Genomic DNA, 20,525 nt, shown 5'->3' with positions numbered 1-20,525 from the left:
CATGTGTGATTTTCTATGTTTGGTAGCCACATATTTTCATTTCATCGAAAGAAAAGGGAACACAGACGAAATCCTCTGACCCAATAATGGTTTCAAAATACCTTTCATGCTTTTTCACTCCTGAAGAGTTTTTCAAAAAAGTTGTGCCTTGAAATATGATCAAGAACCAAAAACTAATTGAAGTAGTTTGAAAAAGGGTAATGTTATTCCATCATTCCTGTAAATTAAATTTTTTTTTTTTTTAATAATTTGGTCTCCATGGACACTCAGCCAAATTAATCAATAAATAATACGTCCTCTTTATTAGTCGTTATTCAGTTGGATTTCTGATTAAATTTAATTAATTAAATTACATAAAATAACAATTGCAAACACACTCAAACATGGAGGTTATGGAAGAAGGAAATTTAATGGACAGAGTCCCAGTATTGTTGCAAAGAGATCTACAGTTTTATCAGGTAAGAATTTCTCCATCTTTGATGTTTTTGTAAATGCATATTGCATAATCGAGTCTACTAACTATCGTACACATTTGTGATGAGAAGACACATCAAAGAGTCCTGCAGGAGCGCATTTGCCTAGGTGTGGTGGGAGGTAAGCTGGATTTCCCACGTTATGCATCGTTTGCCGCAATTAAAATTGTTTTATGGTGAGTAATATTTTGGCAACCTAAATTCGTCGAATTTATTTTAATTTTAAGAAAGTTTAAAATAACATTTCTTGCTACAAAGGTGGGAAGATGAATATTATGCTTCTTATCAAAAGCATTCTGGACTATTGCATGCAGAATGGGAACTGTTGTCACATGACCCGGTAAATACACGAACAGTTACATTTAAGATGTATCTATCTAAAACGTAAAACCTTTGTAGACAGCTGTTATTGTGAAGACCTCAGATCCTGAAAAATTCGTGAATCTTGTAACGCGGTCGGCTGATATGCTGCTGGAGCATCTACACATACTTTCGCAGGAGTCATTAGATCATGCCGATCTCTCGGTGCTGACGGCAACCATTGGTGCAGCGGCGCTCATAAAGAATTGTCTAAATATTTATATGCAAGCAGCTAATGTGAAAATCTTCCGTCCGAAGGGCAATGAAAAGGGTGGCGCATTAAGATTATCCTATAAGCAATATTTCCAAATGGCCGAAGCTCTAGCGGAAAGATTATTGGATCTACATTGCAGACTGCTGTTGTTGTATATCGTACAAGATGCGGATTGTCTGAATTGGGAAAACAGTCAACCGTTTTTCGAATCAGAACGTGGTTCCTACACTATACAAATGTGGTGGCACTATATCCAGGGCATTAAGGACGATCTGTGGAATTCAGTGCCGCCAAAGATGGCCCAACGTATTTTTGCGGGTATTTTAAACGAAACTCTGAGTGTGCTTACAGCGCGATATTCGTCAATTTTAACCAGTGTCGAAAGAGCTCCGTTACATTTGGCCGATATCTCTAATATGTTGTTTTGTGTAGCAGAATTGCTGCCTTTCATCTGTGAGAGTGGTGAAGCCTGTATAGGTGAGTGAACGTAGGAAATGGAAATGTAAATTTCACTATCAAACATTTCTATACAGATATGTATAATACGTACATATTTTATGGATCTCTTAAACAGGTCTTCAGCTTCCTACTCAAAATGCTATAATCCGCGATGTACACGCTAAGTGTCGAGAGTTGTTTTACTGCCTTTTGTTACGTGGTGCACCGTTAGGAGTGCTGTCAAAGGTTGGTTCATATTTACATACATATGTACACATGTGGTAGCATATAGACCAATGGGACACAGGATTTTTTTACTAAGTATTTCTTAGTATTCTATCTACTGGTCAAGGAACCAGATACCATCTGCCTTGCCTTTGAGTACATTTAAAATAAATGATATGTGTATTTTTTACAGAAACGGCAAAAGAAAAACCTGTAATTTTAATACAAAAATATCCTTTTATTTAGGTATAAACTATTTTTTTATAATTTCAGCTTTGTCGTAAGAATATCGAAAATATGGAAATGTTTTCATCCAGACAAGGATTACCCTGCGCTTGGATCTTATTTGCATCACCACGTCTTTTTTCAACTGATAAAACTTTTCAGTGGGTAACTGAATTCGGTGATCTCAGCGCTAGAATCGCCATATCGTTGGAATTGAAAGTGCTTTTAGCGTTTCCCGAAGCAGATTGGGCATACTTATTAAAGGTAAAGTATGTTTATATAGATCGATACTGTATTATGAGAATAGTCGATGGAAAGGTACGACAAAACTTTTTCACCTAACCTTTTTTTTTAAATTTAACATTTAAAATATTTTTATTTTCTACAATTAAGGTGCTCCTAATGCGTAACGCACAGGTGACGGGTATAATTCTACGTCATATTTTTTCACACTTGCCATCACCGGATAATTTCAAAAATGAAAACAGTTCATTTCTCAGCGACTTTGGTGAACAGAAAAAATGTGAGGCATTTCTGTGTCGGGGTGAATGCTTAGATTTATCGGATCACATTAGAAATCAAGCAGGTAAGGGGCATATCAAAACTTTAGCACTCAATTCTCAATTCGAATATCTTAGTTTCTTAATAAGAAGATAACATAGAGTGAAACATCTTAAGTTAAATACTTATTTTTTATATTAAACTGCCTACCAAAATGGAAGCAGATCCTGTCGGTCAGTCTAATTATCAAATTGTACTATCCCTAACATACTTGTTGGTGGCGGTTGGAAAGGCTGTCGATATTAAATCGTGCCTCATTAAAACGGTAGAAGAGAGTCCCGCCGGTTGGAGTGACTGTCTTGACAAGCGACAGGTATTAATTCTTTAGAAATGTTTAATTTCAAGTTACAACAAACGAATGAATTTAGGTTTGGAATCAAAAGCGCCCACCTTGGCTAGAAGCTATTATGTATTTTGTATATCCGGTTCTAAATTGCGTTGTCGATCTGTTAGTTAATGCTGTCGAAGCGGGCGCTAGTATGTACCAGGCAATGTCACTGGCATTAACATGTGTTTCCGAGATGTGGGATTGTGTACCGGAGAGTCTCTACAAAGTAACAATTTTGCTGCAAGACATCATACCAGTCTCAACACGCCCTCTTGGTATATTCTTCAAAATTGAGTAATGCGTGCAAGTAATTTTTATAACAACTTTATATTCTCTATTTTAAAGGAGATTCTGTGCTTATGCAAGTAGTCTTTGCAGCATTATATACGGACCTCATTCGAAAAGCTAAAATTTACGAAAAAGGTAAGAAGTAATTTAAAGTTTTTATTGACTTTTATATAAATGGAATATGGTTTTATACAAAATCTAGGCACCTAGTAGTCCGGAGATTATATTATATGATATAACTGCTTTGCTTTGCTCTTTATTACAGAAAACAAAATTGATAAAGCATCAACTTGCTATTCCATCTCCGAAGCTATATGCTGTATTGACGAAGACGACAAACATACTGATCAAATCGATTTGTTTCTAAAACAAACACGTGACTCCATAGCGGTCGACACAAATCCCCACTATGAATACAACGGTGGGGCACGCAGTTGGGTGAGCACCTTAAGTACAGTGAAGATTGATGATTTAAATACTACTAACACGGAGCGATTAACACAAAGTCCGCCAATAAATTATGCCTCGGAGTTAGATGTGGGTATAGCTGACTATATAGCAGATATATTGGTGAGCGATGTGCTCACAAGTAACATTGGAAGGCAAGCTTTAAAGGTAATTCTAAATCTAATGAGGGAATTTAAAAGTGCCTGTAATGTCTCTCATTTTCTTAATTCGCATCAAAGACAAGTTATAGATATTTGAAGAATAATGCAGATTGGTTATTGGAACAGTTGGGTTCTGGTGATCCGGTCAGTGGTCCAAACCCGGGACAGAGGATCAATGAACCCAAGGATTCGATATTGTCAACTATGTTTTTTGTTGGAAGTCATACGTTCGACCAGGTAAAAAATCAAAAAGTTAAAGAAATACTTACTGGTAGATATGGCCTGTTTATATGGCTATAAATATGTTAAAAGTTTCGAACGAGGTTTCACTTAAAATATATAAACTCCACACACTAGCACACTGACTTGTTTCGCAGACAGCTTGGTGTCCCGTAGGCTCACAGTTATTCATATACGTACATATATAATTTGGTTGTGAATAGATAATTGTTTCTTTTCAGCTTTTGAGCGGTGTACTTAACATCGACTACATTACTTGGCTGCAAACCCCTCTATCTTTGAATACCGAACGAGCTTGGCTACATTTGTCTCGTCGTTGTGATTTCCAGGAAGACTCCAAGCTTAGAATGCCCGAGGTGACAATGGTTGCTGGTATTACTCAAGTCATGAAGAAAATGAAATACCCCAAAAAACTTTAAACCTAGTTTTAATTGACACACATACTTGTGCCTATGAACAAATTGCTAGGTTGTTAGCGCTAAAATTAGCGACAAATGTTAGAAAATACAAGTAAAATGAGTTGATAATAATTGGGTTGGAATTATAACCAATAGGCTGAAATAAGTTAACAAATGTTTTAAAAAATTCAGTTTAAAAGAAAATTAAATAAAATCTTATTTCACTTAAGCTATATATTCATATGTTAAATACCTGTATTCTTGAAGCAAAAAAAATTAAACAAAACAAATAAAGAAATCCGGGTGCATCCGAACATTATATATTCGCGAAATAAATCGCAACCTGACCCCTAGAATTGTAAGCAAACCTTACCCCACGCGCCCTTCAAAATATAAAATAACCTAACCCACGTGACCCCACGTGAAATTATAAAGTAACTTTTGTTTACATTTTAGCTGAGATCAATGACCTTTGTTTATTTCCATTTTGGTTGAGGTCAATGACTTTTGAGTTTGGGGTTTGTTTACATTTTGAGTGTTACTTATTTACATTTTGGAGGGTCTCATAGTTTTGCTTAGATATTGAGAGTGACATGGTGTCAGGATTAACAAAATTTTGAAGTCACGTGGGTGTTTTACTTTTTGAGGGACCACGTAGTGTAGGTTTGTTTAATTTTTGGAGTGACATGAGGTCAGGGTTGTTAAGATTTTGAGGGGTCATGTGGAGTAGTGTGTTTACATTTTTACGGACGCGTTTACTTTTTTTGTGACGGCAGGTCACGTTGGATCAGATTTCTTTACGATTTGCGGCCACATGAGGTATGGTATTTAACATTTTGAGGAGACACAGTTTTGTTTATATTTTGGGAGAAGCGTAGTGTGAGGTTAATTTATTTTTTGGCGGATCACGTTGAATGAGGTTAGTTTTCATTTTGAGAGTCGCGTGGGATCAGATTGGTTTACAATATTGGGTTCACATGTGGTTATATTTGTTATAACCAAGAAATACGTGTAACAGGTTTTATTAAGATATATAATTTTTATTCAAGTTATCGCTTGCCAGCAGCAATTTGATATAACGTGATTTTTTTATACCCCTTTAAAGGGTTAGAACCAACAGTTATGAGAACAATACTATTATACTCTGTGCAATAAGTTACGATCCCTCTAGTATTTACTGTCATTATTTATATATTTTTTGCTTAATTTATTATAGTAAAAAAAATCTTACGCTATAGTAAACACATAATTACAAGTAATTCTACAAATGAAAACATGTTCAAAAATATGCTACCGATTGCATTTTCAGACACTTGCGTTTTACTACGGTGATTCTCTGATTTATGCTTACCGTTATTTGTGGCACTTTTTGCTATGTGCATATAACCCATATTTCTGTAGCGGCGTAAAATCATTTTTTATGTTTTGCTGATGCCATAAAACCAAAAGAACTGAAATATAAAATTTAGTAGCGACAAAAATGTAATCGAATCGAAGAATGATTTTCACACGAACTGCTAAGAAATTTGAGCTTATTGCAAGAACTACATATAAAGAAGCGCTTAATTACTCATTATTTATTACACATATTTATACTGGGTGACATGCACATTTTTCTGACATGCTTGGTCTGACATCTGTCATTAAACTTCTGTTAGAATTCGTATCATGGAACAGTACACACAGCCTGAGCTAGTTGCAATCGCGTAGCTGCACTTTTAAAAGAATAAACTGGTATATTTGTGGGTAATTTGATGTAGTTTGTGCTAAAATTATTTTACAAAGAAAGGTTTCTTTGGAAATCATTGTAGGTACAATGTGGTGTTTACACGCCCTGCATTATACGGTTTATCATGGTTTGATATTATAAAAAAAATGCTTGTCTTCTTTTGACAATATTTAAACATTAAAAAACTTAAAGGGAGAGCAAATTAAAGTACACATTTCACTAAATATATATGTAATTAAGTAATCGTACAACGGAAGTCAATAAGGATAGCATGTTTAACCATTTATGTATTTTTTTAAACGTTTACTTTGGTAAAAGTGTCGAACATTTAATAAAATAGTGAAAAGAATTTGGTGTATTTTCCCAAATGTTTTCGATACTCAACAGCTGTTTCAATAGTTAACAAAATACACGCGTAAACATAGGCTGATACATAGAGTATACAATGAAATGCTAATAAACACGTTTTATTTACGAAGTAATGTTTTAGTGGGGACTAGCTTCTAGCTATAACTGTATGTAGCGAATAAGGCTGTAAAGTTCCAATTCGAGTGTTTGAGTCTCTTGTTGCTTTTATTTTTTTTTTGTGAGACCAAGTGTATGTTTAATGGTATTGAATATGTATGCCTAGTAAACATACACGATTTAAATTAGGCTAGATACAATCGTTCGAGGCTGAGTTTAATAAAAATTCCAAAAAGCGTCATATTATGCACAAAAAAGACTTAGGACAGGGAATGTGTTCAGAGAGAGTGATCAGAGTGTTTCGTGGGTTATATACTATTCTTCTTCTTCTTGACTGGCGTAGACACCGCTTACGCGGTTATAGCCGAGTCCAAAACAGCGCGCCACGTTTCCCTCCTTCTGGCAGTTTGGCGCCAATTGGTAATACCAAGCAAAGCCAGGTCCCTCTCCACCTGGTCCTTCCATCGGAGTGGAGGTCTCCCTCTTCCTCGGCTTCCACCAGCGGGTACTGCATCGAATACTTTCAGAGCTGGAGCACTTTCATCCATTCGAACAACATGACCTAGCCAGCGTAGCCGCTGTCTTTTTATCGCTGGACCATACCATAAATCTTCCGCAAAACCTTTCTCTCGAACACTCCTAGTGCCGTCTCATCGGATGTTGACATCGTCCACGCTTCTGCACCGTAAAGTAGGACGGGAATGATGAGAGACTTGTAGAGTTTGGTTTTTGTTCGTCGAGAGAGTACTTTACTCTTCAATTGCCTACTTAGTCCATAGTAGCACCTGTTGGCAAGAGTGACTGTGCGTTTGATTTCCAGGCTGACATTGTTGGTGTTGTTGATACTGGTTCCCAGGTAGACGGAATTATCTACAACTTCAAAGTTATGACTGTCAACAGTGACGTGGGAGCCAAGACGCGAGCCCGCTTATGCGGTTGTGCGTAGGGTTTGGAACCCACCACATAAAAACACCCCCCAATGAAAAGGAAGCAATAGCCTCGGATGAGAGACCCCAATTTTGATGACGATCACTGCAAACGTTTAAAGGACTACGAATCAAGGGCATGCACCTGGAATGTCCGGGCCCTTAATTGGGAAGGTGCCTCTGCCCAGCTGGTTGATGTCCTTGTAAGAGTATATACTATTGGTGTCGGTTAATATTAAAAGTGAATCAAAGACTCCACCTTAATAGGAGCGAAAGCCTTAATTAATATTTTATCCTGTTGAAAGATAGCTAGAAGCTGAGGCTTAGTAGGAGTAAGATCCAAATAGTACGTATAATAAAGACTTTCGACTCATAAATTTGCAAAACAAGGGCGCCCACGCATCAAATGACATAACCAAATTTAGATAGGCATTTCTGCGTATAAAGTGAGCTGCTGGCGTAACATTAATAAGCGTTGATGTGATTAGCAATTTTTTCTCATTCGCGCTGAAACCGTTTCACTAGCATACTCGTACATATGCATTGCCACAAATGAAGGAAATAATAATAAACAGCTTCTGTACGAGTGTCTGTTTTCTTAGGGTTCGTGAATAGATGCAGAGCCGTTGTGATGCTCTTTGGAACGCGTACGTAGTCACCGTTTGTAGTTCGCTGTTATGCACTTCTGTGCTACATGTGTACCTACATATGTACAAGCATATGTTTGTATGTTGGTTAAACATTTACACCTGTGCATGCAATGCTGCAACTATGGCTAATATTTATGTGCACACATGTGTGTATAATTAGAAATATATTTATGCTCTACAAAACGGTAACCATTCTCTTATTGTATGCTAACAACTGTGCTCGTACATGTTTGGTTAGACATATTTATGCATGTATATGTATGTACAATGTACATATATGAGTGTAAACAAATTAAAGTACACTACCGTCTTTAGTTAACTGTTAGCCAAGTTATAGTTATGGCGAATTCTCCTTACTACCTTGCCTTGCCACAACAGTGAAGGTGAGCAAAATGAAGGAGATACTAGTGGCATGCTGCTCTATGCTCATAGCACCCATATATGTATGAATGTGTGTAATTATGTATCATTATATATACATATATGCGCCACAACGGGCTGATCATGTGCATGGCAATTCCGACTTTTCTATGCGGTCAGAGAGCCTTTAGGCTATGCTTTGGCTTACTTGGCCAAACTCAGCTCACTTCTAAGCCTCAACTTCTAGCTTAACTGTCGCTGTCGGAACAAATACAATGTGTTCATAGTAAGATACAACATAGATAAGTCAGCTCGTATTTGTCAACACCTTTACGCACTTGTATACACACAAACACACACACACAAATGTGAGTATGCAAATACCCACACACATATATTGACTCTTTTGAGTGGAGCAGCAGCAGCTGTGCAAAGAAATATGGTATGAAAGAAGTAAAATGAAAGCTATGCAACAACAAAAACTATAATAAGAGCATGATGCCGCACAAACGATCGAAGCTGAAAAAGTAGAAATGCGGCAAAGACATGAAGCGTTGCGAGCGAACGAGCGAGCGTACATAACTCCATCGAGTGGAAACGCTGAGTTGCGGCGACGTGACGCGAAGCGACGGTTCTGTCTGTCTATGGTCGTGTCATGTTGCTGCTGCTGCTGCCGCTGCTCATTGCTGTTGCTGACGATAATTAGCTGGCAAGTTGGCCAAAAAGCGGTCAGAGACCGACAGAAAATTTCAGTTTAACCGCGATTGCCAATCGCTTAAGACGTTTTTGAAAACCATCAACGGCGTTTCGTGCGCTTCTTGCGTTACATACAGTCATTCAATTTGTCTTTGAAAGTTTAGCTGTGTGCTGAAGTCGGTCTTGAGTCTTGAGTCTGCTTTTCTGCATTGGCTGTCAAGTTCACATATTAACACAGTTCGAAGAAAAAAAATAGAATCAAGTCAATAGCCAAGTTTAAAGCATTGAATGCAATTGCAATAATACTTAAGCAATTAAATAGCGCAAGTGCATACTAATTAAAAATATATTTACGTTTTCAAGTGTGTAGAAACAGTTAACTGTAGCAAGAAGTATTAGTGATTTTTTTAGAATAAACATTTATTTGTACCTCAACAACAGTTCCGCGTCTAATTTGACCGCGTATAAAATTAGATTTTAATCATTGCCAAGATCGTGTGTTCGAAATGAGTTTGGGCGGTGAAAAATCGTTCAAAATGAAACTACGCGACATGGAAAACGCTTTCAAATATCGCCGAATACCATACCCGAAACGGTGAGTACACACTTTAAACGCTTTAAATCAGCCGAATCAGGCCAGTCTAGGCCAACACGGTACTACTGAAACTAGTCTTACAGGAAACATGATAAATATCTATTACACACAGTACGTACTATGCACTCTCCCGTTGGATATGCGGTGAATGTTGTAAATACTTTCATAGTAAAAATCCGCTTCCTGGTGGCCAGTTGCACAACTAAACAATTGACCAATTTTTCGCGCTCTCACCCATTTACAAAAACAAAATGCCAGAAAAAATACAAATAACACAATTACAAAGCTAGAAAAAACCTACTGAACTCGAATTGAAGTCATCAAATTGAAATGACGCCGTGCGAGAGTAAAAGAAGCCATAAAGCAATCTAGCGAAATGGTACGCTTGTACTCCTAACATAATGACATTACAGAAATAATAAAAAGTCGGAGAAAAAAAAAGAACAAAAATAAAAAAACAGAAGAAAAATACTACATAAATAGCAAAAAAAAAAAAACAAAAACATTGAAAGCATTAGAAAGCACCAAAACAGTGGAGTAAAAATCATTGAAACTAAGCAAGTGGCAGTGGACTACAGCAGGAGCGTTTGTTCCAAATTGATATCACCTAGTTTCCAATTAAATACAAACCGGTATCAATTGTTTTAGACGCACACTTAATCTATGTGCATACGTACATTCAAACATAGTACATACATACGTATACGGATAGCCAACAGCGCCATTTACGGCCAAATAAAGTTGAAGTTGGCTGTTGCAAATAATAACTGGTTGGCTATGTAGTGCAAATATGCGTGTGCTTGAAGGCAACCGCAGCAGCATACTTTGAACGTAGAAAAGTGAATTGCATTTTATAAAAAATCCACAAACACGCCTAACTATCTAAGCGCACAAACATACATACATACACACATACATACGAACATAAATATTGGCTTATAGATTTTCGCGCAACTCGTAAACTACTTGTAATATCCAGATGTCAGGTGAAATTTTTTGCTTTTGATACTCTCAATTTTCATTTTATGCACACCACCAACTGGGGAAAAGTGTTAGGCGAACGTTTTTCTTCTCTGCCATAATGCTATATAATTTGTTCATTTGTATAGAAATAATTGACGCAAATTCAGTTAATACGACTGCTGTGCGGGGAAAAATTCATTATTTTTGAATTAGACGCGCAGTTGCATAGCGAAATGCTTACGTACGAATTTAGTCTGCGCATTACAGGTGTGTCATCCACTTAATTGTGGCTAGTAAACATATAGTACATATGTATGTCTATGCTCAACTTAGTCGTCCCTTTTGAGGCGGTATAAACGCGCCAAATTTAAATTTTGGTGTTTTCCTCTATCTGCTATATGGTGGTGCAATCCTTTTACGAATTTCTTAAACATGTCTGCTTATTTGTAAGCACTGACTGTATACATAGTTAGCTCTGCATTCGAAGCCAAACAAGTCTGTATAAAATTGACTTAGGTCCATTTGCCAACAGATTGACACGAACAGAACACACGAATTCTATTAAATGATTCTGAATGTTGTCAGCGTTGCATTTGATGCCCTAAATTGAATGAAATGCAAGAATATCGCTACCAAGTTTTTATAAAGACATGTTATCCTTCTTGAGAACACCATGTGCTATACAATCTCTAGAATACGCCATGATAAGAATATTGAAAGGCGATGAATCGAGATCTCTGTGACACTTTGGATTAGTAGTTCCTAGTTATAGATCATTTTCACATCTTGTTTCGTGCATTACGCGCTCGAAAAAAGAAGAATAATTGCTCGTTAATTTGATGGTTGAAAATTTAAGAGAAAAAGGAGCGAAAATTAGTTTATAAAAATAATTTTTTTGTTATGCATATTTATTTGTAAAATTTTTGTGACGGAGCTCCTCATTTTCAATAGACTTGTTATTGGTTCAAGGGGCTTTATCAATACTTGAGATCTAACTATAGAGTTTCTTGACTTTAAATAAGACTGCAGTACGTAATTCCCGTTGCGGTGGTCAGCGATAGAACTTAACCTAATTTCCTACTTTACAATATATGAACTATAAATTATTACATCTACAGGGATAGTATAGCTTCCGTAACTTTGGTAAAAAAAAGTATCAAGAATACTCATGGATGTTATCGAGTGTTTAACCTAAGAAGAAAAATATATAAACACAATATACATACATATGTACATATGTACATATATAGTTCAGTAAAGTAAATATTAATCTTATATTTCACTCAAAACTCATTTCATTTGAAATTACAAATTAAAAAAATGATTGTTTTTTTGTATTATAAACTTTTTTTCACGGAACCATTCAATTAAATTATTTGTTAGCTTTTTTAAAACACGACAAAATTAATATTTTTTGAACTCAAAAAAATATCCATATTCCATGCTCTGTAGACGTATTGCTCTATCACTGATCTATCGTCAAAGATGAGCATATTTTTTGGTATCTTTCTAAAGAGCGAAAAACAAATAGAGGGCGTCTGTCTATCTACCGTATAAATCTTGTCGCCACTTTCTACGCTTTCAACAGCAACTTGAGTGTCTATAATGAATTTTGTAACATTTCACTTCATTATTTTCATTACATTTCTAATGCTGTTTTGCGTAATTTTGATGGTTTTACAACAGCTTTTTGAGATAACATTCGGTGAAGACATACAAATATTCAGATTTTGCAAATATTTTTCTTACATAAAAAATAAATAAAAATCTTGATATTTGCGCCGACATTTGAAAATGCTAATGCTTTAGCTCATATGAACACACAGGCATATGTACATATGTAGATACATGTACTTATGTACATAGCTACATATGTGTAACGCATGTGTTCACACGCCGTTAAAGATTGGCTGTTTTCAGCTACTACCGCCAAATTGATTAGCATTATGTGCTCTCGTCACGGTTTTTTGCAAATTTTCTCCTACGAATTGCCGTCAGTTTTGTTTGATATATTTTTTTTGAACTCGAATTTTGCTAATTTATGCCACTTAAAAACGCCTTGTAAACTTTCACAAGTTTTGGGTGTCATCTATTTGGAGAAAAAAATGTTCGAAATTTTCACTTACGCTTATGACACCCACACTTAACAACCTAATAAGTGTAGTTTAGTTAAATATAGAAATGGGTCATAATTAGTCTCTTTCACTGATGCACTTATTTGGTAGAAATTTGCCATATTTGTATGAATAACTTAATTTTAAATGATGAAACAGCAACTTTCGTTAAATGATTTGTATTTGGTAAAATGTGTGATTCTCTTATTAGAGGTTGGTTCACAGTTAATGAATCTTAAAACTTTTCCACTCATTTTTTTCGCTATGATATTATGTGAGCTAATTCTTTAATTCGTTTAATGTAACTATTAGGTATTACTAAACTAAAAATTTATAAAATTACTAGCTGTTACCCTGTGCGCTTCGCTACACCTAAATCGATTAAAACTCTTAAGGGTTTTTACTTTGTGTTTTATTTATTGTTGTAAAACTGTTACTTATTTATAAAACATTTATAAAACATATTGGTATACAATATTTTTGGTTTTTCCACCTGGCGCGTAAATGAATAAGCACCTTGGTGTTCCCACTCTCGAGAAGCACGGTTCTTCCAAATTGACGCCGCACACTTGAAACGTTTGCCCTTGCGATTTGTTGATGGTCATCGCAAAGGCAAGACGTACTGGGAACTGCAAGCGCTTAAATTCAAACGGCATGTCCGTTGGAATCATGGGAATGCGTGTTAAGAGTACAACTTCACCTGCTGCCTTGCCATATTAGTATTGTTGCTTCAATCAAATTTGGCCACAATTTTTTGACTGAAAGTATTGTGCCATTACATAAAAGTCGGTGGCTTCAGATTTCGTAGAAGTATATTGGGTGAACCGACTTTCAGGACCAAACTATGCGGTGGCAGACCGGGGGGATCCAAAGAATTCAAGAATTCAGTTGGATAATTGACTATTTCATCTTGATTCAAAACGCTATCAGTCGATGTATATGTTTTAGCTTCTCCTGGCAGTTTTTCTTGAATGGCAAAATTGATTTCGTTGACGTGTTGAACAATATTCGGAAATACACTTTCAATCAATTCTTCTTTCGATTGTAAAAGTGTACAAAAGTTGTTCGGCAATGTGTTCAAACCGGTATCATCGATTGGTATTTTGCCTTCGCCAATGTCCAACAACTGCTTCGAAAACGCCGCTGCGGATCGATCGTTTTGCAATTGGACTCGCATGTTGATGGTAAGAGTCAGCCTTTGAACATGTCTCCACAAAACTGACGATTTTAAACATGCGTTTATTTCGTCGGCAGGAGTTGATCGAGGAACGACTGGCAAAGTTTGCCGAAAATCGCCAGATAATAAGACTAATGCTCCGCCAAAAAGTTGTTGCTTTTGGCGTAAATCTTGCATCGTTCTATTGAAAGCTTCTAATGACTTTTTGTTAGCCATTGGGCACTCATCCCATAGAACTATCCCAGCTCCTCGCAAAACTTTTGCCATTGCTTAATTCCTCGATATGCTGAATTGCTGAATGCAGCGATGCCTGACGAAGCAATTGCCAGCGCAATTTTCTGCTGTGACCGTATAGTAGCAAGAATCAAAGAGATCAGTAACGTTTTCCCTGTACCACCGGGCGCATCCAGAAAGTAGAATCCACCGGCGTTATTGTCAACCGCTCGTATAATCTTATCATAAGCATTTTTCTGCTGAATATTCAATTTGGTAATGTTAGCTTGTATGAAAGCACGCAATTCATTGCAATCGTATTGTTGTTCACGTTGAAGCTCATGGTCAAGCATATCAATCGCTGAAAGATTGGGCGCAGTTATGCCAAGATGCGCTAATGCTTTATTCGCAATTGTAAGGCACAGATCTTCAACCAATATCAAAGCATCATTATCCATTTGCAATGTATATAGCAAGTCTGCGTCCGATGCTCGATTACGCGCCAAAATTAATAAGTCCTCGGTCATGCAGTCTTTGAACTTATTCCACAGTTCTTGCGGATTTGACTTTTGGAAGGCATGTAGATATTATTATGGCGGTGTCCCAATGCATATCATCTTCTAACAAATGCAATCGCTGACATGCTTCACGATACGTCGTACACAACTGACCGTCAACAGTTTTCAAATCATCAAATGATCTTGGTCCGCGCACGTTGACCAATAGCAGACGCAAATAGAAACATTCGGCGTTGTTCGGATGGATGGTTTAAATTCGTCCTATGGCATCGGTTTTACGGACCTTTGGCTAACCGTCAACACGCTCCCCTTGCTTTCGTCGTTGAAATGTATTCAATGGTGCATTCCAAGTGAAATATGGTGGTATTTTGGAATATAGTAATGTTCTTGCAAATTCATTTTTTTTTTTTTTGCAAAACGTGCAATGATACACACATTAAATTTCTTATGTGCACCCTCCACACAGACCCCAATCACCCCTGAAAATTTCATTGAAATCGGGTAAGCCGTCTAGGAGGAGTATGCGAACAGGAAGTTTTGCCACTTAATTTTATATATATAGATAATAAATTAACTTTTTAACATAAAATTAAAAAAATATAAATTCAGTTGAATTTAAAAAAATATATAATACTAGTCCTCAGAAGTGCTTTTGTCTGTTTAAGAAGATATCGTTTCTTCGGAATGTGTAAATATAATTATTGAAGTTTACATCCGCCTTCGATACGCCATTTCTCTGCTAGATATGTCTGTACACTGCTCGCATGTCATAACAAATGAAAACAACAACAACATTAAGCACTTGAATTGAATTGAGAATATCTCCCTAAAGTGGTATAACCTCTTTCTATTGCTGATCTGGTTATGCCATTTAATTTAATCTCTACCAGTAGTTTGTTTGAACTGCCACTCTCCAGATTCGGCGAATGAAAGACACTTGTAATTAAAAAAAAAATCTTTAAAGAAGTAAAGGCATACCATCATATTTATTAAAAGAATTCGCCTTTATAATAAACAAGTATTTCTTCAGTCAAACAAACTAAAATCAATAAAATATGGAGATTTACATATTAACGACAAACAAAATATTATTATATAATCGCGATGGCTCACATATTGGCAAGTTCATTAAATCGACCAGCATACGTTCGAAGTTAGAGCGTTCATTGAACTCAGCGACAGCCTCTTTTTCAACGGTGAAAATTTCATTAAAAATTTCTTACAATTAATATGCATGGAAACCGGTATTCAAATCGACCCTTACCTTCATTATTTAAATTATTTTTGACGATTCATCGTTGCTTTGGCTGCTGCTTAGTAGACCCGTGGCTTGGTCACTTAAATAATTTATTGAACAACTATTCGTGAAGAGCCATAGGTGCTTGAACTCTTATTCAGCTGATCTGCAATGTGTAAAACGCAAACAAACAACACACGTACAAACATTTGCTCATATTGTTGGTTTACATTTAATTTGTTTTTGCGCGCTTCTATTCAGCTTAGCTTGCTTCTAAGCAATCTAAAAATTTTACCGCCATATCACCTGCCTGCGGGTGCGTTTGCATGAGTTCAAAGACCTCTCTGTTCATCTTAAGATGCTTATTAATTATGCTCAAAGAGAAAATATGCTTGTTAACAAAAGCGACTACTGTTCCTCGTTTTTCGTTCGCTTCATTAGCAGCACAAGAATGAAATATTCTACATACATAATCATGACATTTTACCAGCAGAATCGTAGAAGTGTTTAAAGCGAATTTGTGGTATTTTTCTCTGGTATGGCAAGCATATGTTTTCGATGCATGAATGAATGAATAAAATGTACATGTCTTTTAAAAATTATTTACTTTCTTGATTCTGATTTGCGACGTATATTTTTTAAGAATTTTCAACTTCACTTGCTCTTAATGTGCTATATAAATATCATTTATCATAATTTAACATTGAAGTTTATTTTACCTTATATTTTTTACAGCTCCATTGAACTCATCGCTATTTTGGCGATATCATGCACATTTTTCCTTTTCATGCACACAAATAAACTTAACAGTCGCCTTAAGGAGATGGAAATCAAATTACAACCATCGGAATTCTCAGCACTCGGTTTAACTGGCAATCAACTCAATACAAGGGAATCATCGAGTAAGTAATGAAAGACGAGATTAAGAAACCTAGAATCTTTTGGACTATTAGTTTTACCTATGGGTTTTCTAAAACAGTAATTTCATTATTCAATTTATATTACTTTGCTTCAATGTAAAAGTCAAAAACTTAAATTGATAAGAATTTAAATTTCAAAGTATCCGTGATAAAACTTGACATTGCTTCTAAAATGAGTTTTTATATGTAAAATACTTCTAGAATATACTACTTACCTCCTGAAGGCTTATATATTTATTACAAATTGAAACAATAAAATTTGTAATTTAAAATTTTTTAACTACAATGTTACGTATACGCCCCATACCGAGTAATTGAAACGTATTTATATTTATATTTTTGATGTTTTTTTTTTCAACTAAGCTACCTGTACTTTTATATATTGCGCATGCCGGTAACTCAATCAATATTTATTTCTTCAATTTCAGGACGTGACAATATCAATACACTACATGGCACCTATCAATATCTCAAGAGCACCGGCCAGGTAAGTTTAGTGTTAAAAGAAAGGAAAAAATATATATTGCTTAATCATCGAAGCCATTACATAAAATCGCCGTTGGTTGTTAGTGCAATCCACGTAAGCATTTATTCATTTCATGGTGTCATGGTACTGGACATACTATATTGTTTTGGTTCCAGTTATTTGCATATATGTACATACTATACTTATATACATAGATCTTATGTCGTTCATACCATACAACATCGGTTACTTTGAAGTGCGTGCATGTATCGCGTTAATGGTACGGGACATTACTCTTGCGTCTTCAAATGCATATATTCATATTCTCATATGCATTGTTCGGTTTATGCGACGAGTATCGTATGTCTTAGCCTGATGTTATGTCAAGACAAAGATACCTGTGTATCAAAAAAAATGTGTACATTCAAAAAAAAAAAAAAAACAAATATTAAAAATGCGATGAAAAAGATATGCCAATTGCTTAACTTTTAATAACTTGTTACAGTTTCTTTTATGATATTTTTAATTTTTGTGTGCAATAATGAACAACGTATCATATCAATATAGTGTTAATTTAGTAATACCGATGTAATCGTCATTTTAAATAATTTTGTGTTAAGCTGTGCAATATATTTTCAATAAATAATTTACTTTGTGATTGATTTCGTGTGTTATTTGTGCATAAATAATCAGGCGAAAGATATTACCCTTCTGATCCACATTGCAGTAAATGCATTTACATCGTTCACTTGTTCAATCTTTGCATTGGATTGTTAATGGGTCTTCCAAAGAGCATACTCAAACACACATACTTGCAGCAACACATATACACATTTTAACAAATAACTCAGCATAAACATTTAATGATCAAATTACATATTAAACACGCATACATTGACACATACATACATATAAACATCGTAAACTGTTTACACATACTCGTACACATATTTGAAAGCCATTAATGCCCACATCGAAATGCATAAAAATTCGCCACTTTAGTTCTCTGTACTATCTACTCCTTTGGCCTTTAGCATACACACTATTTACGAATACTGTCCTCTCTTCTATATCTATTCTATTCTACTTGGACTATGCTTTTGCATGTCTCTGGCCACTCACTAACCTTTCAACTTTGTGTCAGGGTCTATGAATTATTTGAAAAATTTGAAAGAAAATGAAAAGCTGCAAGTAACTCAGGTAGGCGGTACAAACTGCATTTGAACTATTTCAAGGCGAAAATAATTTTAGTCGGAACTGCAAAGTTCTTATATTATTTATACTTGTGCAAATCGGTGCGACAAAGTGTTTTGATATATAATATTGTAACTTGTGCAATATGAATTATGAATTATTTATGTGGATTATTTTTTATACAACACAAGAAATGGATTTTATTTATTTTTAAGATCTACTTTAATCTCTTATTTGGCCTTTTTTTATTAATTTTTTATATGGGAAAAAATTGTATTTTTTTATACTCCAACGGGTTTCTCAGCTTTATAGACAACATCTATATGATATAATTATAGATGAAATGTTTATATAGTGAAATCGCATTTTGCTTATTGTCACTTCTTCTACATGCCAACAACAGTCTTGTAGGGTAGCAGAAAAAATGTGGGTTAATTCAGAAATACTGCTATTATTTATTGGATAAGAATGATACTAATTCGAAATATGGGTATATGACAAAGATTACAATATTTTACAATTTTGCATTGAATTATGAATTAATATCCAAAACCATAAAATGAATATTGGTTTAATTGATGCAGTTTGAAAATGTGTCGATCGTTAAATAATAATGACTTATTATATTAAAACTTATTATTTGTCTCGGTGACTTATAAGACTATTAAAAATAGTTTGTCAGTTCACTTTTTTACTTTATTTTGTATATTACTGTTGAAGTAGCGATTACTTTAAGGAATGCAAAGTTTGCAAATTAAAAAGGTCGTTACTCATCTCCTCTTATTTATTTGCTGACGATTTATGCCAATTCACGCCTCAAATGTGTTTTTTAATACAAATACAAACTTGACACATTTTAGTCAAAAGCAATATAATAATTTTTGCCACCACTGTAGGCAACACCATTCGAAGTAGTACGTTACCCTGACCTTGCCATGGTGTATAGAATTTGCGCATTTTCAAGATCGTCCAATAAAGTGGTTTGACATATGTAAGCTCTGAGTAGGCTTCAATATGCACACTGGTACTCGCGGTGTAGCTACTCACCACAATGTTGGTGGTTCTATGGCATCTTGAATATCGCATGTCTTTGTCTCCAAAAGTGGCTTCTTGCTTTGGCTCAGCTGACTGCAACTTGCTGCTCTCACCAACTTTTCCGGTTGAATGAGAAGCAGTGTGCAATAAATTTGGTTTGCGTTTGTCAACATCTTCAGACATACACTTTGTATGTATGTATGTAGGCTCTGAGTATTGAATTGAAAACCAACAATTATCAGCTTATCGATGTCAATGATATTTGGATGTCAAGAATTACTTTTGTAAATTATTATTAATTTTTTTTTTATTGAAATCGGCCCAGTTAAAAAATGTGTGTTGTAATTCGATGATGTATCCTCGTGTAGCCGATGACAACTGAAATCAATAAAGTGTTATTATTTAGTAGTTATAATACATAAATATAGTTATTTTGGTTTATTGCTGGCAATAGTGGGCAATTATTTTGAATTTAATAATAAAGCGTTAAAGCACATTCCCTAAAGTTTTCACTGATCAGTAGATTACAAAAAGTGAGAATATTCAAACTATTTCTTCCATCTTTGACTGTTATTTTGTCATACTTTCGCTTGGTAATTAGTTAATTTCATAAAATAAAATAGGCAGAAAAATAACGATTATCAACTATTGAATTATCTTAGAAAGAGCTTTGTGCTAGTTGTTGGTTTAATACTCCATTCAATATATTTTTTGCGTACGACAATTATTTTTTTGTATATTACGTAAGAATCAATAAGTAATTTTTAATAATATCTGGACATTAATTTAAAATAAGTTTTCGATGTTTACGAGATACAAAAAAAAATTGGTAAGTATTGTCTATTATTTTAAGATATTTTAAACTCAATATAAACACTTGTAGTGAAAAGGTTTAAACCAAATCCGTGT

At 35.1% G+C, this 20,525-nt stretch overlaps 2 protein-coding genes across 12 annotated transcripts in view; both read left to right on the top strand.

Annotated features, from left to right (window-relative positions):
* The first annotated feature begins 3 nt into the window (after positions 1–3).
* LOC105212737 (uncharacterized) lies at positions 4–7,127 on the top strand. 3 transcript variants are annotated; one of them, XM_011184954.3, is made up of 13 exons: positions 4–458; positions 546–649; positions 732–813; positions 873–1,524; positions 1,622–1,731; positions 1,984–2,199; positions 2,329–2,521; positions 2,661–2,809; positions 2,865–3,099; positions 3,170–3,247; positions 3,378–3,727; positions 3,799–3,957; positions 4,182–7,127. In XM_011184954.3, exons 1-13 carry the CDS (start codon positions 384–386, stop codon positions 4,377–4,379), a joined length of 2,601 nt encoding a protein of 866 aa, XP_011183256.2. In that variant the 5' UTR covers positions 4–383; the 3' UTR covers positions 4,380–7,127. The 3 variants fall into 3 exon arrangements, with proteins under 3 accessions (XP_011183256.2, XP_028897269.2, XP_054085557.1); XM_029041436.2 differs by having other exon boundaries at positions 2,658–2,809; XM_054229582.1 differs by having other exon boundaries at positions 135–649; positions 877–1,524; positions 2,658–2,809.
* A 1,820-nt stretch (positions 7,128–8,947) lies between these two features.
* Positions 8,948–20,525, top strand: part of LOC105212724 (heparan sulfate 2-O-sulfotransferase pipe) — a 33,279-nt gene continuing 21,701 nt past the window's right edge. Inside the window, exons 1-3 of one of the 9 annotated variants that reach the window (XM_011184911.3) lie at positions 8,948–9,779; positions 16,737–16,903; positions 17,350–17,408. In XM_011184911.3, coding sequence (XP_011183213.1) covers positions 9,691–9,779; positions 16,737–16,903; positions 17,350–17,408 — 315 coding nt within the window. In that variant the 5' untranslated portion in view covers positions 8,948–9,690. The remainder of the gene's footprint in view (positions 9,780–16,736; positions 16,904–17,349; positions 17,409–20,525) is intronic. The other 8 variants (XM_011184938.3, XM_054230218.1, XM_054230217.1 and 5 more) reach the window with 8 other exon arrangements.

Source organism: Zeugodacus cucurbitae, chromosome 4, assembly GCF_028554725.1.
Source record: "Zeugodacus cucurbitae isolate PBARC_wt_2022May chromosome 4, idZeuCucr1.2, whole genome shotgun sequence".
NCBI classification, from domain to species: domain Eukaryota; kingdom Metazoa; phylum Arthropoda; class Insecta; order Diptera; family Tephritidae; genus Zeugodacus; species Zeugodacus cucurbitae.
This window is presented reverse-complemented; position numbering and strand designations above follow the sequence as displayed.